The sequence below is a fragment of the Bos indicus genome, chromosome 15 (genome assembly GCF_029378745.1).
Source record: "Bos indicus isolate NIAB-ARS_2022 breed Sahiwal x Tharparkar chromosome 15, NIAB-ARS_B.indTharparkar_mat_pri_1.0, whole genome shotgun sequence".
In the NCBI taxonomy this organism is placed as follows: Eukaryota; Metazoa; Chordata; class Mammalia; order Artiodactyla; family Bovidae; genus Bos; species Bos indicus.
Window position 1 is genome coordinate 31,376,983 of NC_091774.1, and position 23,038 is coordinate 31,400,020.

Below are 23,038 nucleotides of genomic sequence, written 5' to 3' on the forward strand. Positions count from 1 at the left end.
ATTACTTGATAAATTTGCTTTTGTCATTTGAGACGTATTCCTTGTGGATATACAGTTTTATTCACTGAGACATTCCCATGACAAAAGATAAAGTAAGTAAATACTAAGGTCTCAGATACATAAATATAATGTATCTGTTTTTAGGTATTTTCACTTAGAAATAACATTTTTAATAGAGTGTTTCTTTCGTATCCAAGATGTTTCATAGTATAAACTGCTAGTACACTTTGAAAAACATAAATATTACCTAGTAAGGGAAGAATGGGAAGTGAACAGCTACTGAACCTTGGGTGGTAGGTTAAAAATGAAATCCCAGTCATCAATTTAGGAGGCTTTGGTGGTGGGAGTATGTAATATGTAACTTCTGGATCTCTATTAAGAAGTAATTCTTTGTTTTTGACACCTCATTTTGATGTCATAGGACTCCAAGGCTTTCATTTATTGATAAGTTTTGTCTTGATAACTAGGGTCACAGAGTTTCTGTCCTATACTCGTCGAAGCCATTAAAGTCTTGTTAGATTGACTTACTCTGTATTGTTCATCTGTGATGTACCCATCTCCAAAGACAGGTTAGCAAAGTGGTACCCCGTGTTTCACAATGAGATTATTACAGCTTTTAGTGCTTTTGTCATCTCTACAACTGTCAGATAATATATTTTGTAGAATTCTCATGTGTTGTTTGTTTGAACATATTTTTATTGCACTGTCTTTTCTTCAACAAATCTAAAATGTCATTACCTGTGCTGTTCGTGACCATTCTAAGGGCTGTCACCTGTGATGTTCATACTTTGTGTTTGCACGATTTAACTTGATCATGATTCATTCTTTTTTTTTTTTTTTCTCCCCATGAATTTTCCCCCTTACATTTGGTCTCCATATTTTCTATATCTCTCTCCTTTTCTCCCACTCTTGTGCAGATAGCTCCTCCAAGAAGACAAAGTCTAGTTCAGAGGAGAGTAGATCCGAGATATATGGTAAGCTAATGTAGCCAATTCAGCCTTGCACCTTTGGAGCTTGCTTCATGCTGTTTCATTTTTTTTTTTTTTTAACTGCAGTCTTCTTGTGTCTGCTCTGCATGGCATGATCTCCTGCAGGGAAAGGGAGCCTGGGGTTTTAATGTGGCTGTGATGTGGAAGCTTAAGAAACTAACATTATAGAGGAGGAACAGGTACATTGCCCATCTTCTCTTTCATCTTGTTTATGTTAGGAAGGTGATCTCTAAGATGTTTGGGTCGAGTTTCTCCAAATAACATGGATGAGCTTTGAATTCTTGTCATTTTCTTCCCATGTCCCATTTGCAGAGTTTGGCTCATGTAGAATTTCATCATTCCTACCAGTCTTTTCCTCTCAGTCTAGTCCCAGTGTAGTTTAGATGTGTTAGCAGCTCTTCAGAATTTTTATTTTATTTTTTTATTGTTTTTTTTTCTTTTTAATTGCCTCATCATCTGGAAGTGCTGTTCTTGTATAATTTTTCTACAACAGCAAAAATAACTTAAGTGTTTTATTTTTGTAGATGGAGAATGTCTCTGCCTTTCATAAGTTTCCCAAAGCTTATTCTGAATGGGAAAATTTCAAAATGGCACCTCTAAAAAATAATCTCCACAAAGAGCAGGTTTAACCTGAATGGTCAAGTCTTGCAGCAGATGCTTGAAACACTAATATTTCCAGGCTGTGTTCTGTCTTCCAAAGATAACGTAAACCCTGTTTGTGTAGTTCAGACATATTTTTCCTTTTCCTTTGCATAGTTTTACCTGCCCTCTTTTCTTGTTCTGGCATCTAATTAGTGTTTTCAGAAAAGTGAATAAGAGAAGCACTGCCTGGAACCTAGACTTTTAAAATAATCTTTGAAAGACTAATAAGTTTTTCTTTTTAAAGAAGATTCCAAATTTGGCCTCAAAGAAAAACCAGGTCTTCTTCAGTAGAGCCAAAGTCTATCAAGTAGAAGTTTCTCCAGGTGCAGCTGTTTCCTAGCTTGATTAATACATGAAAGGAAAAAATATGTAAAAATGCCCCCTTTCTCTTTTAAGACACTTGAACACGTACTGTCAGGTACTGTTTAGTATGAGGCCTGTGTTTGGTTGTAAATCAGTTAATGTTTCTGTGTTAGGTACATATCTATAGTTGCTTTGCTTGGGTTTATGTGACCAGTACTGTTTCTGTGCAGTTTAAACCTTTTACAGTAGTTAACAGGAAATGTGTACCATGCCATATGGCATGTCAGATTTCATGTTTTTTTCTTCCTTCCAAAGTATTTGGCTCCTCATAATTTCTTGAGACTCTGTCTTTCTGTTCTATATAAAGACCTTCCTATGGTTTATTCTCTCCTTAGGAATGTGAACACTCTTTATAGCACCATTCTTTTCCAGTAACCTTTGCAATGTTGTAATTTCATCTCCCCCTCATTTTCCTAGATCTGTGGTATGTATGCTGTTTGCTTTGGATGAGACTAACAATTTAGGAATCTATGACTAGAAATAGTAAACTAATATTTTTCTTACCAGCGATAGGAATACTAACACTAGTTCAGACATGCCATTGGCTTGGTAGTAATAGAAACATTTTAAGTGGTAATGGGGAAGTAAGGTGTGGCTTCTCTGTGTTTGTTTCTTGAGAACCCTTGAAATACCTCTTTTGGAAGGAACTAACCCATGAGTTCTCAAAGAGTACTTTGGAGAGGGATGAGTTGATCACAACAGAGTTAGCGTGCTAACTTAAATCTCGTTGACATTACAAATATTCTATCACCAGTGTGAATAGACTTCTTCAGACTCTGTGCAATTAGCATGGGTGAAAAGGAGTATCTGGAGAGTTTTGGAAAGTTTAGAAATACTGGAGTATAACTTGAGTAGAATCATAGCAACTGATGACATTGCTTTAGTGTAGGGTCTCTTAAGCAAGGAGATCCAACCAGTCCATCCTAAAGGAAATCAGTCCTGAATATTCATTGGAAGGACTGATGCTGAAGCTGAGACTTCAATACTTTGGCCACTTGATGCAAAGAACTGACTCATTTGAAAAGACCCTGATGCTGGGAAAGATTGAAGGCAGGAGGAGAAGGGGACGACAGAGAATGAGATGGTTGGATGGCATCACTGACACAATGAACATGAGTTTGAATAAACCCCAGGAGTTGGTGATGGACAGGGAGCCTGGCATGCTGCAGTCCATGGGGTCGCAGAGTCGGACACGACTGAGCAACTGAACTGAACTGAGGGTCTCTTAACAAGCCCACTTTTAACTTTTGAGATTATCTTCTCTTGGGGTAAAATTTGTTAGCTGGATACTTCACACAGATACTCGTCATTCACTTACAAATTATTTATTTTAAATTTTCCTGGCCATTTTTAGAGCCATTTTGTGAGATGGATTCACTTTGCTCATTTTAAGAGGAAATCAAATGTTTGTTTTGTATTCACTTCTTTGTTAAGCTTCTGCCCAGTGCAGTAGGTCAATATTTGTTCCTTTCCCCCTTATTTTCCTCTCAGATCATTTTGGAGTCTTTTGACCATATACAGATATATTTTCTGATCTGCAATTTTAATGATATTTAATTTTATGTTTTCCTTACTGTAATGGAGAAATTTTCTGTTGTTTGAGGAATGTGAGAGATTTAGCAAGGGAATTTTGAGTTAGACTACAGCTTCTCCCTAATTTCTGTCTTGGTGTCCTGAAAAGATCTCAGCTGATGGTATTATGTATAAGAAAATAAGCTATGTCTTTTTGAATCTGTGTTATTCCTCTGGGACTTCTATAGCAAAACACTAGAGACTTGACTTAACAAGAGTTTTATTTTCTCAGTTTGGAGACTAAAAATGTGAGATCAGGCTGCCAGCAGCTGCTAGCATTAGTCAGGTTCTGGTGAGAGCTCGTCTCCTGGTTTAAAGATGGTCACCGTTTTGCTTCGTGCTTGCGTGGTGTTTTCCTTGGTGCAAGCATGTGTAGAGGGGGAAAGAGAGAACAAGCTCTTTGCTATCTCGTAAGGATACTAATCCCAGCATGAGAGCCTCACTCTTAATGATCTTATTTAACCCTAATTCCTCCTCAAAGGACTCATTCATCTCCAAATACTATCATGTTGAGGGTTAGAACTCAGCATATGAATTTTGTGGGGGTGACACAAGCATTCAGTCCATAACAGAAGCAAATTGTTGCTGCTTGAAATATTCTGATTTAGATACTTAGAATGTATCTTTTTAAATTCATATTTTTTTTTCCTGACTTCTCATATCTGTAAAATGAGAAGTCCTTGGTTTGATTTTTACTCCCACCAAGTTATCATTCTCTCTGTTTTTTTCTTCAACTTTGCAAAGAGCATTCTACACCATGAATGTGTGTCCTCATAAGTCACTCACTTCTTAACTTCTTAAAATCTGACTGCTGAACACATACTCTCTGGGAGGTGAATCAAAATAATCTAACTTGAAAATTTATAAACTTTTTCTCAGTTCTCACCTTCCCCTTGAGACATTAGGCAGCGATGATACACTATCTTTGGTGTATATAATATTACGTCTACCCTTTCCTTTTCTCTTTATGTTGGTTTTATCTTTTCTGTATTTATTTTTCCTTCTTCTAAATTTAAGCATAACCCAAGTTTGTCCCTGGTCTTTTTCTGTTTCCAGTCTCATATTTATAACAGTTCACTGCATACTTCCACTCTGTCCTTCAAATCCAAATGACCAATTTGGGGTTTATCAGTGTTAACTATGGCTGGAAATTGATTTCCCTGTTTCTTTTAGTAGCACAGTCATTTTCCTGTTCACGTAGTCTTATTTTCTTAAATTTACCCGTGACTTCTCCCTTTCTCTTGTCCTCATTGTCAACGGTTTGCCACATTCATTGGTTCTACCATCACATTATTTTTCACCCCTTACTGCATGGTTTCATCTTTGCAGCTTTGTTCAGGTTTTCATTATGTCATTAGACTTATTTAATAGACTAGACTCGTAAGTTTCTTTCATGTTGATTTCACATTGATTGACTTCCTTTTCATTTTTCTGTGTTCAATTAGATTGGTATCACTGAAGTAAGGATTTAGTCATTCACTTTTTAGGAAAGTACAAATAGTTATTAAGATATGCCATGATTTGTTTCCAACTCATCATTCTCCATTAATCTACTGCTTTTCACCTAAAGGAACCAGAGTGTCCCCCAAATTTTCATTTCTTCATATACGACTTGGTACTTTTTCTTTGCTCATGCCATCCCCATTGTTTTGAATGGTTTATCTCCTATAACTCCTTGTTAGAATCCTCCCCACCCTTCAAGGCCTGTGTTCAACTACTGCCTGTTCCATATGGCTTTCCTAAGTTTGCTAAGTTTTTAAACAATGGCTTTTGTTGTCTGACATCCTGTTAACATCCTGCTTTATGTCAAGTTGTTCATATTTGTATTCATCTTTGCATCTTCCATAATGCTTGACACACTGGAATCACTCATTGAGTGAATGGTTGTTGAGATTGATGTGCATTGTTTTAGTAAAGATGATTAATGGAATAAAATTGTTGATTCATTTTAATTGGATTCTCCTTTCTCTGAAAAACTTTAAGGTAGAAGAAAATGTGACTTTGAAAAGAGACTAACTGTTGGTTATAATGTAAAAGAAAGAAATTGGCATATTTGGAGCTTAAGGCCCTTCTTGCTGGCAACATTGTGCATTTAGAATCAAGAAACTTCTTAATCAAAGGATTATCTAAGGTCTAACTCATAAAACATGTATGTCTGGCAACAGTTTAAAAATGAGCTGTTTTTATGGGGTTGCACATGGTCTTTCTCCACACCCTTCCCTGAAGCTAATTCTTAAGAGGTGAGACTTAGAGAAGTTTGGTCATGTAAAAAAATCAAAGATGAAGAAAGACTAATGTGCTTTCCCTGAAGTAAATGCAGTTTGAAAGGTTTAGCATGTTGCTTTGCATATTTAACACTACATTTTCATTAATTTTATATTTGGCAATATAGTTGCTGAATTTTTCAAGGAATATATTGCAGTGAAACCTCAGAGTACTTTTTCACCTTTTTTAGAATACCTGAAAGACTTCTTCCCCTCCCTACGGTAAAGCATTATAAAGACTTAACTTTTTTTCACTTTCAATCCTTGGTATTTAACTTTTGAGTAAGAAACAGTTTTTTATGTTGGTTTCAAATGTTGCCTTGGAAAGGGGGATTAAGGAAGTGGAATAAAAGGATGTGAAGTTCACCTACCCCTAAAAGCACATGAAAAATACATCTACATGTAGAAAAATTCTCACTGTAAACAAACTGGAAACTGGCAGAACAACTATACAACCAGGGCTGCAAGAAAGATTCTCACGTAGTTGGGTAGGATGGGAAGAAACACTGGGCTGAGACCTCTGCCCCTAGAAAGGACCTAAGAGGAAGAGGGAAATAGTGTGAGTGGACACTCACCCTGGGAAGTAAGCAGGTGGAGCCACAGGCTGGGAATCATAGTTCTGGGGTCCTCTGTAGAGGAGACAAGCTCCCTTGGCTGCTTGGTGAACCAGTGGGACAAAGAGAAAGGCAGGAAAAGCCTGGACTCCACTGTGAGGAGTATGTGGGTACTGGCTTGCCAATAAGAAACACACTTAAAAAGGAACAGAGCCATTTCAAGCCTGACTACCAGGGATTCTGCTCTAGCAACCTGGGAGTGGACCCCACCCCTGACAAGGCAACAGTGCCTACCACTGAGCAGAGAGGAAATCCCACCTTAAGTCCTGTGCAGGCCAGGACCAACACCAACCACCACCACCAGTGTGTGCACCCCCTATCAAGGTGATCATGGCTAGCACATCCTGAGGAAAAATGGTTCTGGCATCTCCATCAAGTTCAGCCCTCACACCAGAGACAATAGGCATAAACAGTCTACACGGGGATGCTGCTATGTAAAAACGTCCCTCAAGACCACAGTGGATAACTTACACCTAAATTCAGGGACAGAGTTAAGTAAAATGGTAAGGCAGAGGAACTACCCTCAAAAGAGCAAGGAACTACCCTGAAATAATAAATAATGAAACAGAGGCAATCAGTCTACCGGTTAATGAATCCAAAAATTTCATAATAAAAATGTTAACTGAATCAAGAAAGAGAATTGATCTAAGCACAGATAATTTCTAGAACCAATAAAGATCTGATAAAAAACAGATAATTCAGATTTCCACTTGGAACTCTGGTCTAAAGTGTCTAGTGCAAGGCTTCCACATGCGATTCCCTATGAGCAAGTGAAACTAGACAAAGCACAAAAGGAAAAAGAACACAGGCACACGTCATCCCTAAAAAGAAATAAGCACAAACCACTCAACCAGCCTTTCCCTCCAAGGACAAAAACCAAAAGGAAGAAGGAATACAACCCTAATGCCTGACCTCAAGTGGAGCAAGTTAGAAAAAATGATGAAAAGACAGAAATACAGTACAAATGAAAGAACAAGGTAGAAACTCAAAGACCAAACAAAGAGGAAATAAGCAATCTACCTGAAAGAGAATTCAGAATAATGATAGTAAAGATGCTCTGAAGACTTGAAAATAAAATGGGGAAAATGCAAAAAACATTTGACACTGTTAATATAATCACCAAGGACATAGAAGAAATAAAGAAGAAGATGAGTAGCAGAGATGAGTAACACAATTACTGAAATAAAAAATACTCTGGAAGGAACCAATAGCAGAGTAACTGAGGCAGAGGAGTGGATAAGTGAGCTGGAAGATGGAATGGTGGAAATAACTGCTGAGGAGAATAGAGGGAAAAGAATGAAAAGAATTGAGGATAGCCTCAGAGACCTTTGGGAAAATATTAAACGCACCAGCATTCAAGTTGTAGGGGTTGTGACTTAGCAGCAGCAGCAGCAGCAGCAGAGAAAGAAGAAAAAAAAAAAAAGACATTGAGAACATTTTTGAAGAAATTAGATCAAGACCAAGAAGCACAGAGAGTCCCTTACAGGAGAAACCCAAGGAGAAACACATTGAGACATATTAATCAAGCTGACAGAGATTAAGCACAAAGAAAGAATATTAAAAGCAGCAAAGGAAAAGCAACAAGTAACATACAGGGAAAAACTCATATGTGTAACAGCAGATCTTTTAGCAGAAACCCTGCAGGCCAGAAGGGAATGGCAAGATATATTTAAAGTACTGAAAGAGAAAAATCTACAATCAAGATTACTGTACTTGGCAAAGATCTCATCCAAAATTGATGGAGAAATCAAAAGTTTTATAGACAAGCAGAGGTTAAGAGAATTTAGCACCACCAAACTAATCTTGCAACATACTGAAGGGACTTATATAGCCAGTAAACACACAAGAAAGGAAAGACCTACAAAAACAAACCCAAAGCAATCAAGAAAATGCCAGTATCACTGCTGGTGCTGCTAAGTCCCTTCAGTCATGTCCGACTCTGTGCAATCCCATGGTCGGCAGGCCACCAGGCTCCGCCGTCCCTGGGATTCTCCAGGCAAGAACACTGGAGTGGGTTGCCATTTCCTTCTCCAATGCAGGAAAATGAAAAGTGAAAGTGAAGTCGCTCAGTCATGTCCGATTCTTAGCGACCCCATGGACTGCAGCCTACCAGACTCCTCAGTCCATGGGATCCTCCAGGCAAGAGTACTGGAGTGGGTTGCCATTGCCTTCTACGTATCACTAATCATCTTAAATGTAAACAGATTAATGCACCAATCAAAAGATACAGACTGAATGGATACAAAAATAAGACCCATATATATGCTGCCTACAAGAGACCCACTTCAGACCTAGAGACACATACAGACTGAAAACAAAAGGATGGAAAAAGATACTCCATGTGAATGGAAACCAAAAGAAATCTGAAGTGGCAATCCTTATTTCAGACAAAATAGACTTTAAAGAATATTATGAGAGACAGAGAAGGACACTACATAATGATCAAGGGATTAATCCAAGAAGACGTAACAATTGTAAATATTTAGGCACCCAACATAGGAGCACTTTGATACATAAGGCAAACACTAACAGGCATAAGAGGGGAAATTGACAGTAATACAATAATAGTAGGGGACTTTGACAACCCACTTACACGAATGGACAGATCATCAAGACAGAGAATCAGTAAGGAAACACAAACCTTAAATGAAACATTAGACCAAATGGACCTAATTGATATCTTCAGGACTTTCCATCCAAATGCAGAAGAATACACTTTCTTCTCAAGTGCACATGGGACATTCTCCAGGATAGACCACATCTTGGGTCATAAATCAAGCCTCAGTAAATTTAAGAAAATTGAAATCATATCAGGTATCTTCTCTGACCACAACACTATAAGACTAGATATTAACTAGGGAAAAAACCCAGCAAAACCCAGAAACTCATGGAGATTAAACAATACATTGCTAAATAACAAAGAGGTTACTGAAGAAATAAGGGAAATCAAAAGATTCCTAGAAACAAATGACAATGAAAACACAACGACCCAAAACCTGTGGGCTCAGCAAAAGCAGTTCTAAGAGGGAAGTTCAGAGCAACACAATCATACCTTAGGAAACAAGAAAAGCATCAAAGAGACAACCTAATTCTACACCTAAAGAAGCTAGAAAAAGAACAACAGAAAAAAGCCCCAAAGTCAGCAGAAGGAAAGAAATCCTAAATATCAGAGCAGAAATAAATGAAAAAGAAATGAAATGTTACCAAAGATTAATAAAACTGAAACCTGGTTCTTTGAGAAGATAAATAAAATTGACAAACCATTAGCCAGACACATCAAGAAACAAAGGGAGAAAAGTCAGATCAACAGAATTAGAAATGAAAAAGAAGTTACAACAGACAACCCAGAAACACAAAGGATCATAAGAGAATATTGTGAGCAACTATATGCTAATAAAATGGACAACCTAGAGGAAATGGACAGATTCTTAGAAAAGTGCAATCTCCCAAGACTGAACCAGGAAGAAATAGAAATTATGAACAACCCAATTACAAACACTGAAATTGAAACTGTGATTTTAAAAAAATTCCCCCAAAAACAAAACCCCAGGGCCAGATGGCTTCACAGGGGAATTCTATCAAACATTTAGAGAAGACCTAATGCCTGTTTTTCTGAAACTCTTTCAAAAGTTGCAGATGAAGGAACACTTCCAAACTCATTCTTCGAGGCTGCAATCACCCTGATACCAAAACCAGGCAAAGTAAAAGATGCTCAGTTGTGTCCAACTCTTTGTGACCCCATGGATCCCATGGACAGTCCATGGAATTCTCCAGGCTAGAATACTGGAGTGGGTAGTTGTTTCCTTCTCCAGGGGATCTTCTCAACCCAGGAATCGAACCCAAGTCTCCCACATTACAGGTGGATTCTTTATCAGCTAAGCCACCAGAGAAGCCCCCAAACTAGGCAAAGACAACAAAAAAAAGTAAATTACAGGCCAGTATCACTGATGAACATAGATGCAGAAATCCTCAACAAAATTCTAGCAAACAGAATTCAACAACACATTTAAAAGCTCATACACCATGATCAAGTCAAATTTATTCCAGGGATGCAAGGATTCTTCAGTACGTGCAAATCAATCAATGTGATACACCATATTAACAAATAGAAAGATAAAAACCATATGATCATCTCAATAGATGCAGAAAAAGAAAAGCCTTTGACAAAATTCAGCACCTGTTTATGATAAAAATGCTTCAAAAAATGGGCATGGAAGGAACCTATCTCAACATAGTAAAGACCATATATGATAAGCCCACAGCAAACATTATTTTCAGTGGTGAGAAACTAAAAGCATTCCCTCTAAGACCAGGAACACGACAATGGTGTCCACTTTCACCACTATTATTCAATATAGTTTTGGAAGTCCTAGCTACCACAATTAGAGAAGAAAAAGAAATAAAAGTAATCCAGATTGTAAATAAAAAAGTAAAACTTTCACTGTTTGCAGATGACATGATACTATATATAGAAAACCCTAAAGAAACCATCAGAAAATTACTAGAGCTAATCATTGAATTCAGCAAAATCACAGGATACAAGGTGAGTACACAGAAATCACTTGCATTCCTATATACTAACAATGAAAAATCAGAAAGAGAAATTGAGGAATCAATCCCATTCACCATTGCAACAAAAAGAATAAAATATCTAGGAATAAACCTACCTAAGGAGACAAAAAACCTGTACACGGAAAATTATAAGACACTGATGAAAGGAATCAAAGACGATGTTAACGGATAGAGAGATATTCCATGTTCCTGGGTAGGAAGAATCAATATTGTGAAAATAACTGTACTGCCCGATGCAGTCTACAAATTGAATGCAATCCCTATCAAACTACCAGCGGCATTTTTCAAAGAATTTGAACAAAAAGTTTCACAGTTCATATGGAAACACAAAAGACCTCAAATAGCCAAAGCAGTCTTGAGAAAGAAGAATGGAGCTGGAGGAATCAACCTTCCTGACTTCAGACTATACTACAAAGCTACCGTCATCAAGACAGTATGGTACTGGAACAAAAGCAGAAACATAGACCAGTGGAACAAGATAGAGAGTTAAACCCATGCACCTATGGGTACCTTATTTTTGACAAAGGAGGCAAGAATATACAATGGGGCAAAGATAGCCTCTTCAATAGGTCATGCTGGGAAAACTGGACAGTTGAGTTCAGTTGCTCAGTCGTGTCTCACTCTTTGCGACCCCATGAACCGCAGCACCCCAGGCCTCCCTGTCAACTCAGAGTTTACCCAAACTCATGTCCATTGAGGCAGTGATGCCATCCAACCATCTCATCCTCTGTCATCCCCTTCTCCTCCTGCCCTCAATCTTTCCCAGCATCAGGGTCTTTTCAAATGAGTCAGCTCTTCACATAAGGTGGCCAAAATATTGGCGTTTCAGCTTCAACATCAGTCCTTCCAGAGAACACCCAGGACTGATCTCCTTTAGAATGGATTGGTTGGATCTCCTTGCAGTCCAAGAGACTCTCAAGAGTCTTCTCCAACATCACAGTTCAAAAGCATCAATTCTTCAGCGCTCAGCTTTCTTCACAGTCCAACTCTCACATCCATACATGACTACTGGAAAAACCATAGCCTTGACTAGACGGACCTTTGTTGACAAAGTAATATCTCTGCTTTTTAATATGCTGTCTAGGTTGGTCATAACTTTCCTTCCAAGGAGTAAGTGTCTTTTAATTTCATGGCTGCAGTCACCATCTGCAGTGATTTTGGAGCCCTGAAAAATGAAGTGAGCCACTGTTTCCACTGTTTGCCCATCTGTTTTCCATGAAGTGATGGGACCGGATGCCATGATCTTAGTTTTCTGAATGTTGAGCTTTAAGCCAACTTTTTCACTCTCCTCTTTCACTTTCATCAAGAGGCTCTTTAGTTCTTCTTCACTTTCTGCCATAACTACATGTTAAAGACTGAAATTAGAATACTTCCTAATGTCATACACAAAGATAAACTCAAAATGGGTTAAAGATCTAAATGTAAGACCAGAATCTATAAAACTCTTTAGAGGAAAACATAGGCAGAACACTCGATGACTTAAAGCAAGATCTTCTGTGATGCACCTCCTAGAGTAATGGAAATAAAAACAAAATAAATGAGTTTGACCTAATTAAAAGCTTTTGCACAGCAAAGGAAACTACAAACAAGGTGAAAAGACAGCCCTCAGAATGAGAGAAAATAATAGCAAATAAAACTGAGAAATAATTAATTTCCAAAATACACAAGCAGTTCATACAACTCAAAACCAGAAAAACAAACAGCCCAGTCAAAAAATGGGAAAAGGACCTAAAAAGACATTTCTCCAAAGAAGACATACAGATAGCTAACAGTCATGTGAAATTATGCTTGGCATCACTCATTATTAGAGAAATGCAATCAAAACCACAATGAGATATCACCTCACACCAGTCAGAATGGCCATCATCAAATAATAAATGCTTGAGAGGTTGTTGGAGAAAAGGGAACCCTCTTGCTTTGCTGGTGGGAATGTAAACTGATACAGCCACCCTGGAAGACAGTATGGAGATTCCTTAAAAAGCTAGGAGTAAAACCACCATATGACCCAGCAATCCCATCCCTAGACATATACCCTGAGGAAACCAAAATTGAAAAAGACATTTGTACCCCAGTGTTCATTGCAGCACTATTAACAATAGCTAGGACATGGAAGCAACCTAGATGTCCATCAACAGATGAATGGATAAAGTAGCTGTGGTGTGTGTGTATATATATATATATATATATATATATATACACACACACAATGGAATACTACTCAGCCATAAAAAAGAATGCATTTGAGTCAGTTCTAATGAGGTAGATGAACCTAGAATCTATTATATGGAGTGAAGTATGTCAGAAAGAGAAATATAGATATTGTATACTGATTGCATATATATGGAATCTAAAAAGATGGTACTGATGAATTTATTTTCAGGGCATCGATGGAGAAACAACAGAATAGAAAACAGACCTATGGACACAGGGAGCGGGGAGGAAGGAGAGGGTGAGATGTATGGAGAGAGTAACATGGAAATTTACAATACCATGTGTAAAATAGATAGCCAGTGGGAATTTGCTGTATGACTCGGGAACTCAAACAGGAGCTCTGTGACAACCTAGAAGGGTGGTATAGGGAGGGAGTTTCAAGGGAGGGGACATGGGTGTACCTGCGGCTGATTCTTGTTAATGAATGACAGAAAACCACAAGATTCTGTAAAGCAAGTATCCTTCAATTAAAAAAGTAGGTTATTCAATTCTAAAAGTAGATAATTCCAAAATAAAAAAGCACTTTAGAAGTGATGAGAAGACTAAATGACATAGAAGAATGCGTAAGTGATCCAGAAGGTAGAATAATGGAAATCACCCTATAAAACAGCAGACAGAAAGACAAATGGGAAAAAAAAAAAAAACAGTAAGAGAACTTAGGGATAATATAAAATGTGCCAACGTTCATATTATAAGGGTTCCAGAAAGAGGAGGGGGGATCAAACATGTATTTGAAGAAATTATGACTGAAAAATTTTCAACCTAAAAAAGGAAAAAGATACCCGATACACAGCAGCCCACCAGACTCCCCCATCCCCGGGACTCTCCAGGCAAGAACACTGGAGCGGGTTGCCATTTCCTTCTCCAATGCATGAAAGTGAAAAGTGAAAGGGAAGTCGCTCAGTCGTGTCCGACTCCTAGCGACCCCATGGACTGCAGCCCACCAGGCTCCTCCATCCATGGGATTCTCCAGGCAAGAGTACTGGAGTGGGGTGCCATTGCCTTCTCCAACAGGAAGTACTGTGGGTCCTAAACAGGATGAACTCTAATAGACCTATAAACAAGACATAGCATAATTAAAATGGTAAAATGTAGTTAGAGACGTCTAAAGGCAGCAGTAGAAAAATAATAATGCCGCATTTGCGGCAGTGTGGCCGTAACTAGAGATTATCATACAAAGTGAAGTAAGTCAGAAAGATATCACTTACGTGTGTAATTTGAAACATGATACAAATTAACCTATCTCTGAAACAGAAACAGAATCACAGATACAGAGAATAGACTGGTTGTTGAGAAGGAGGAGGGAGGGAGGAGGGAAAGGGATAGATTGGGAGTTTAGAATTAGCCAATACAAGCTGGTATATATAGAACGGATAAATAACAAGGTCCTAGTTTGTTACACAGGGAACTATATTCAATACCCTGTGATAAACCGTAATGGAAAAGAATATGAAAAAGAGTATGTGTATATGTATAACTGAGTCCCTTTGCTGTACAGAAGTAATTAATAAACATTGTAAATCGACTACAGTTCTTTAAAAATACCATACAACAGAAAAAGAAATGAAAGGAGGAATAGCATCTTATACCTATTTATAGCATCAGAAATACAAAAAATCGTAAGAGAATATCATGAACAATATGTCATATTATGAACAACATGTCAACAAATTGGACAGTCTAGAAGAAATAAACAAGTTTCTGGGAACATACAGCCTATACCAGGACTGAGTCAAGAAAACACAGAAAATTTGAACAGAGCAATCACTAGAAGTGAAATTGAGTCTTTAATTTAAAAAATAAATACTCCCAGCAAACAAAAGTCTAAGACCAGATGGCTTCGCAGGGCAATCCTACCACACATTTAAAGAACTTATACCTATCCTTCATAAGCTATTCCTTGAGGAGAAGGGAACACTCCCAGATTCACACTATGAAGTCATCATTCAGTTCAGTTCAGTTCAGTCACTCAGTCGTGTCCAATTCTTTGTGACCCCATGAACAGCAGCACGCCAGGCCTCCCTGTCCATCACCAACTCCCGGAGCCTACCCAAACCCATGTCCATTGAGTCAGTGATGCCATCCAACCATCTCATCCTCTGTCATCCCCTTCTCATCCTGCCTTCAATCTTTCCCAGCATCAGGGTCTTTTCAAACGAGTCAGCTCTTCACATCAGGTGGCCAAAGTATTGGAGTTTCAGCTTCAACATCAGTCCTTCCAATGAATACCCAGGACTGATCTCCTTTAGAATGGACTGGTTGGATCTCCTTGCAGTCCAAGGGACTCTCAAGAGTCTTCTCCAACACCACAGTTCAAAAGCATCAATTCTTCAGCGCTCAGCTTTCTTTATAGTCCAACTTTCACATCCATACATGACTACTGGAAAAACCATAGCCTTGACTCGACGGACCTTTGTTGGCAAAGTAATGTCTCTGCTTTTTAATATGCTGTCTAGGTTGGTCATAACTTTCCTTCCAAGGAGTAAGCGTCTTTTAATTTCACGGCTGCAGTCACCATCTTCAGTGGTTTTGGAGCTCCGAAAAATAAAGTCAGTCACTGTTTCCACTGTTTCCCCATCTATTTCCCATGAAGTGATGGGACCAGATGCCATGATCTTAGTTTTCTGAATGTTGAGCTTTAAGCCAACTTTTTCACTCTCCTCTTTCACTTTCATCAAGAGGCTTTTTAGTTCCTCTTCACTTTCTGCCATAAGGGTGGTGTCATCTGCATATCTGAGGTTATTGATATTTCTCCTGGCAATCTTGATTCCAGCTTGTGCTTCCTCCAGCCCAGCGTTTCTCATGATATACTCTGCATAGAAGTTAGACAAGCAAGGTGACAATATGCAGCCTTGATACACTCCTTTTCCTATTTAGAACCAGTCAGTTGTTTCATGTCCAGTTCTAGTGTTGCTTCCTGACCTGCATACAGGTTTCTCAAGAGGCAGGTCGGATGGTCTGGTATTCCCATCTCCTTCATTACCCTGATACAAAAACCAAAGACACTATAAAAAATTACAGGCCAACATCTTTGATTAATGTAGATGCAAAAGAAATGAATGTAAATACAACATATTAACAAATTAAAGCTTAAACAATACACAAGCAGGATCATATATTATGATCAAGGTGTATTTATTGTAAGGTCACAAAAATGGTTCAGTATACACAAATCCATGTGATACACCACAATAGCAAAAGGAGAGACAAAAATCACATGATCATCTCAATAGATGCAGAAAAAGCATTTGCCAAAATCAAAACCCATTCATGATAAAAACTCCTATCGAAGTGAGTATAGTGGGAATATGTCTCAACATAGTAAAGGCCACTTAAGAGAAACACACAATAATACTCAATGGTGAGAAATTGAAAGCCTTCCTGCTAAATTCAGAATCAAGTCAAGGATGCTCACTCTCACTGCTTCTGTTTAACATGCTATTGGAAGTCCCAGCCACAGCTGTCTGACAAAAAAAATTTTTTTAAAGAAAAGATATACAAAATAGTAGGGAAGAGGTGAAACTGTCACTCTTTGCATATGACATAATGCTTTATATAGAGAACCCTAAATTCTGCACAAAAATACTGCTAGAACCAGTCAACAAATTGAGGAAGATTGCAGGATACAGGATTAATATACTGAAATCTGTTGCATTTCTATTATACACTAATAATGAAATATCAGAGAAAGTAAAAAAGACAGTTCCATTTAAGATCACATCAAAATAATAAAATAACTAGGAATAAACCTAAGCAAGGAAGTGAAAGACCTGTATTCTAAAAAACTGTAAAACAGTGATGAAGAAAATTGAATATGACTCAAAGAAGTAGAAAGATATTCCAGACTCTTAGATTAAAAGAATTAATATTATTAAAATAGCCATATTACTCAAAGCAATCTACAGATTTAAGTGCAGTCAGAATACACAAGCATTTTCTGCAGGACTAGAACAAATAATCCTAAAGTTTATATGGAATTACCAGTGACCTCAAATTGCCAAACCAATTCTGAGACAAAAGAACAAACTGGAGGGAGGTATAATCCTCTCAAACTTCAAACTATACTCCAAAGCTATAGTAGTCAGAACAGCATGGTACTGGCACAAAAACAAATGCATAGATCAATGGCACAGAATAGAGAGCCCAGAAATAAATCTATACATCTACAGTCAATTAATGTATAACAAAGTGGGCAAGATAAACAATGGAGAAAAGATAATCTCTTCAAGTGATGCTGGGAAAGCTGGATGACCATATGTAAAACAATGAAACTGTAACATTCCTTCATACCGTATACAAAAATAAACTCAAAATGGTTTAAAGACCTAAATATAAGACCCAAAACCATAAAATTGCTAGAAGAGAGCATTGAATACTCTTTGACATAAATTGTAGCAAAATTTTCTTGGATAAGTCTCCTAAGGCAAAAGAAATAAGAGCAGAAATAAACAAATGAGACCTAAATAAACTCAAAAGCTTTTGCACAGTGAAGGAAAACATCAAAAAGACAACCCGTGGAATGGGAAAAACATTTGCAAATGATGTGACAACAAGGGGTTAATATCCAAAATATACAAAGAACTCATTACAATTTAATATCAAGGAAAAAATAATCCAGTCAAAAAATGTGCAGAAGACTTGAATAGCCATTTTTCAAAGAAAATATGTAGATGGCTAACAGGCATGTGAAACAGTGCTCATCACTGCTGGTTATTAAGAAATGCTAATCAAAACCACAATGAGGTATTACCTCATACCTGTTAGAATGACGACCATCAAAAAGTCTACAAATAACAGATGTTAGAGAAGCTGTGGAGAAAAGGGAACCCTTGTACACCATTGGAGGAAAGGTAAATTGGTACAGGCACTGTGGAAGACAGTTTGAGTTCCTTAAAAAACTAAAAATAGAACTACCATATGATTCAGCAGTTCCACTCCTGGGTATATAGCTGGAAAAACAGAAATGCTAATTGGAAAAGACAATGCACCACACTGTTCATAGCAGCACTATTTATAATAGCCAAGATGTGGAACCAGCTCAAGTGCTTGCCAACAAATGATTGGATTAAGAAGATGCAGCAATACAGGAACTACATTCAATATGTTGTAATAACCTATAATGGAAAATAATATGAAGAATAAATATGTATATAACTGAATCACTTAGTTGTACACCTGAAACTAACACAATATTGTGAACCAACTTTTATAAATCATGCTCGTGCTCAATTGCTAAGCCATGTCTAACTCTTTGGGACCCCCATGGAGCCCATGGGACCCCTGTAGCCCACCAGGCCCTGTCCATAGGGTTTCTCAGGCAAGAATACTGGAGTCAGTTGCCATTTCCTTCTCCAGGGAATCTTCCCGACCCAGGGAACCTGCATTGTCAGGCGGGTTCTTTACCACTGAGCCATCAACTATACTTCAATTTTAAAAAAAGAATATCTTATGTATGTGTACAAAGAGGGACATCATAACACACATCAAGGAATATTACTCAGCCATTAAAAATGAAATAATGCCATTTGTAGCCACATGGATAGACCTAGAGAGCATTATGCGTAGTGAAATAAGTCAGACAGAGAAGGACAAAGACTATATGATATAACTTATATGTGGGATCTAAAAACAATACAGATGAATGTATATACAAAACAGAGTCACAGATACAGAAAACAAACTTTGGTTACCAAAGGAAAGAGGGAAGGGAGGAAGTACAGATTTGAGGTAGGAATTAATAGATACAAACTACAGTATATAAAATAGATAAACAAGGATATACTGTATAGCATAGGGAAGTATACTGAGTATCTTGTAATAACCTGTAATGGAATATAATCTGCAAAAACACTGTTTATGTTATATGCCTGAAATTAACAGAATTTGTAAATTAATGGTACTTCAGTAAAAAAACATTGGAAAAAAAGCCACAGTATTTTAACAGGAAAACATATCCTTTGTTTATAAAGGGGAAAATATTAGGAAAGGATAATATTTACATAAATTTGATAGACTGTCTACTTTTACTTCACTGATAACATGAAGCATGACATTTATTATCAGCTTCCAGCTTCTTAAAAGACAAGAAATAAAGAAAAACTTATTTGTAACTAAAGTTATTTTAGGGTAGATAGAGAATCAAGTTAGTTAGAATTTAGGACAGAAGGTTAGTGTCTGTATAGAAGTATTTCCTCACTTAGCATAGTTTTCAGGGATATGATTTTACTTTTTCTTGAAAAATGACTTGAATATGATATATTTATAAAATAAGTTCAAATTAGTAAATATTCATTGAGCACCAATTATACACCAGGTACTATGATAAGGGATGGATTAAAAGGTATAGGAGACTGTACCTGCTTTCTAGAAGTTCACAGTCTGGTACAGAAGAAATCCTGTTTTGTAAGTATGATAATAGAGATGTGCACTTGATTACCAGTGCTCCATATGCAGTTATAAACATTTGTGAAAAAAAAAAAAATCTTCATATGGCACTAAGGACAGTGAGAGTAAAGAAATATTCCTTTGACTAAATCTCAAATTTAGGTTATCGTTACCTTACTCGTTGAATACTCTCTCTGCCTGTCTTCATACAAAGTACTTGGTTACAGTTCATGTTAAAGTCATTTTGTGACCTTACAAAAACATGTATTCAGAGATAAACACATTTGTATGGTGATTATAATGAATAATCTTTATGGCAGAGAATAAGGGGATTAGAAAAATAAACCAGAAAACAGCAAACAAACCATGGACAATATGTGTTGTAAGAACCAGAAAAAGTTAACATGGTCAAAGGTGTTTTTTTTTTTTTTTTTTAGTTAATAAAATTTGGAAATAGACATTCTGTAATTAGGAGTCCATTTTTTAAATCTTGTCCTTCTTTAATAACATATTGGGCCTGTTATTTTATCATATTCTTGGAGAAGGCAATGGCAACCCATTCTAGTACTCTTGCCTGGAGGATCCCATGGGCAGAGGAGCCTGGTGGGCTGCAGTCCATGGGGTTGTGAAGAGTCGGACACAACTGAGCGACTTCACTTTAACTTTCACTTTCACGCATTGGAGAAGGAAATGGCAACTCACTCCAGTGTTCTTGCCTGGAGAATCCCAGGGACGGGGGAGCCTGGTGGGCTGCCGTCTATGGGCCCTATCTGTTTCTTTATTACCCTTCCCCACCAAGATTTTAAGTTCTTTGAGAGCAAAGACTCCTAGTAGTTCTGTATTGCTCATAACACCTACAGATTACAGTGTTAAATAACTAGTAGATGCTTAATACAGATTTGCCCAAAAAAAAAAAAAATGCTTTTTGTCAAAAAGGACATTTCAAAAGTACGACTAGTTAGTACTGGTGATGTCAGTACTATGGCTTCCTATTTTGTAAGAGTGGTGAATTTGTGAATTCAAATACTGTTTAGTACTTGGTGGAATTTATCCTCTGTGGTGGTTAAAACATCTTCGGGTCTACGAGAAGTAGAACATTTTAAAAATTGAATTCCATAGATCCTGAATTGGCTATATATGTGTTTTCTTTTTGTATTGGTGGCCTAGTAATTCTTAGATGTTCAAGTATGTCAGACTCTCAGACTGGTAGATGGACTTATAATAATAATAAGTGGACAGTATAATGGTATTAAGGAGAAGAAAGAGGTGGATATGATGTGCACATTGCTTTTTCTTCTTTGCTCTTTATCTTTTCCTTTTAATGTAGAATCAAAGGGGAAAGTTATCACACAGAACAAATTTGAATTGGAGAATACAACAGTATTCTGAAGTAACCCTAATATATTTTTTCAATACTTAGTCTATTAGGACCATAAGCATATTTGCTAAAATTAATTGTGTGTTGGTATTTTTTTTTAATCTCTGATCACCTCCCTTTCTAAGTTTCCATCCATCTCTAGACTCCTGTTGGAGAAGGAAATGGCAACCCTCTCCAGTATTCTTGCCTAGAGAATCCTGTGGAGAGAGGAGCCTGGTGGGCTGCTGTCCATAGGGTTGCACAGAGTTGGACACAACTGAAGCGACTTAGCAGCAGCAGCAGCTAGACTCCTATTAATTCATTAGCAATTTAAAAATTTTCCTTTTATTCCAGAACATTTACCAGGTCCTGAGATAAGTTCGTAAACAAGGTAGTGCCCTGAATTCTTAAAAGTGTGTAATCTAGTAAGAGGATAAACACAAATCACTTGTGACTGATAAAGATGCTCTGAGAGTAAGCAGAGGGTGCAGTGGTAGTTAGAATGGGACACCTAACCCAGTCTTGATATTTAGGACAAATTTTATAAGAGAAGATGATTTGTTTCTTGAGGCCTTCTTGCTGTCTCTCATCTTCTAAAGTTATCACAAGAAGCTTTGTAAAATGTCCATATTCCCTAACCAATCTCAAAGTAATTTGCTGGTCTATTAAAACAAAATTCAGACAAAGACATAAATGAGGATTGACTCTACTAAGGATTATTTATATTAATGATATGAGTTTGTTGACACAAAAGTATTTTTAAATGATTTTTAATTGATGGCATAGATAAATAATATATTTCTGAGCAGGAAAATCCAAGGGCAACTCACCCCTTATCATAATAAAGTAACAACTCACACTTATTAGCCCTTAGTATTTGTCAGACATTAAGCTAGAGACTTTAGGTTCATTTTATTCAAGTGAAATACACAAATATAACAAACTCTTAACCTCCATTACTCCTCTCACTGTGTACAAGCACTCAATTTTCTACAGGAACCTGAAAGAGAGTCTGCTTAAGAAGATCAGTAGCTTAGCAAGCAAACATCAATATTAGAATCCTCTAACTCACTGATTTTCAGCCCTTTGGAAGTGAGATGAGATAACTGGGGGGGGGATGGTTATAGCATGAAAAAATACATATTCAGTGTTGTGGCTGTCTTGACTTACGATATTCAAAAATTCAAAATATCTATTTTGATATTTCAAATGACTGTAAAGAAGCTCATCAGATGTTTTATGTTTCTAAAGCTGGGTTTGCATTTTTAAAACTTTCTGTATAATATCATTCTCTGATACTTATATTTATTGTATTATATACTAGGAATTGTAATAAAGCATGTCTTTTTCCATGATTTTATGCATTCATACTCATTCTATTTAGAATTTTTCCTAATTACTTGAAGGAAGCAACATTAAACAAAAATGGTTAAATTCTGATGGTTATCTTTCCTCTGCCCACATTATGGTTTCCTATTTTAGAAGAGTGGTGAATTTGTGAATTCAAATATTGTTTAGTACTTGGTAGACTCTAGAATTGAGGTCTCATTTTTTTGAAGTTGAAAGTTAACTTTTTTGAGATCCAATTTACATAAAATACGATGCACTCATATTAAATATACGATTCAGTAAGTCTTGACAGATACATATTCATACAACCATTACATTAATTAAGATACACAACATTTCCATCAACCCAAAAAGTTGTTTCATATGTCTCATTGCAATCATTCTTACCTCTCCATCCGTCTTGTCCTTAGGCAACCACTAATCTGCTTTTTGTTACTACAGTTGACTTTTTGGCTTGTTCTACATTGGAATCATGTAATATTTATAGTCTTTTGTATCTTCCTTCTTTTGCTTAATGTGATGTTTTTGTGATCCATATTAGTTGCATGTGTGAGTAGTTCTTTACTTTTTTTTCTTGCTAAGTAGTATTCTATTATAATGGATATATGACTATTTTTTAAAAAAATCTATTTGTCTGTTAATGGACAACTGACAGAATGTGGTCTGCTGGAGAAGGGAATGGCAAACCACTTCGGTATTCTTGCCTTGAGAACCCCATGA

At 37.1% G+C, this 23,038-nt stretch overlaps 1 protein-coding gene across 4 annotated transcripts in view; it reads left to right on the forward strand.

The window, feature by feature from the left end:
- ARHGEF12 (Rho guanine nucleotide exchange factor 12) overlaps nt 1-23,038 on the forward strand; it is a 169,086-nt gene that overhangs the window by 77,694 nt on the left and 68,354 nt on the right. For 2 of the 4 annotated variants that reach the window (XM_070803551.1, XM_019974985.2), the window contains exon 4: nt 918-974. The exons of the other annotated variants lie outside the window; for them this stretch is intronic. Coding sequence is in view for 1 of the 2 variants with exons in the window: in XM_019974985.2 (XP_019830544.2) it covers nt 918-974 (57 nt within the window). In the remaining variant the exon portion in view is untranslated. The remainder of the gene's footprint in view (nt 1-917; nt 975-23,038) is intronic. 4 annotated transcript variants of the gene reach the window in all.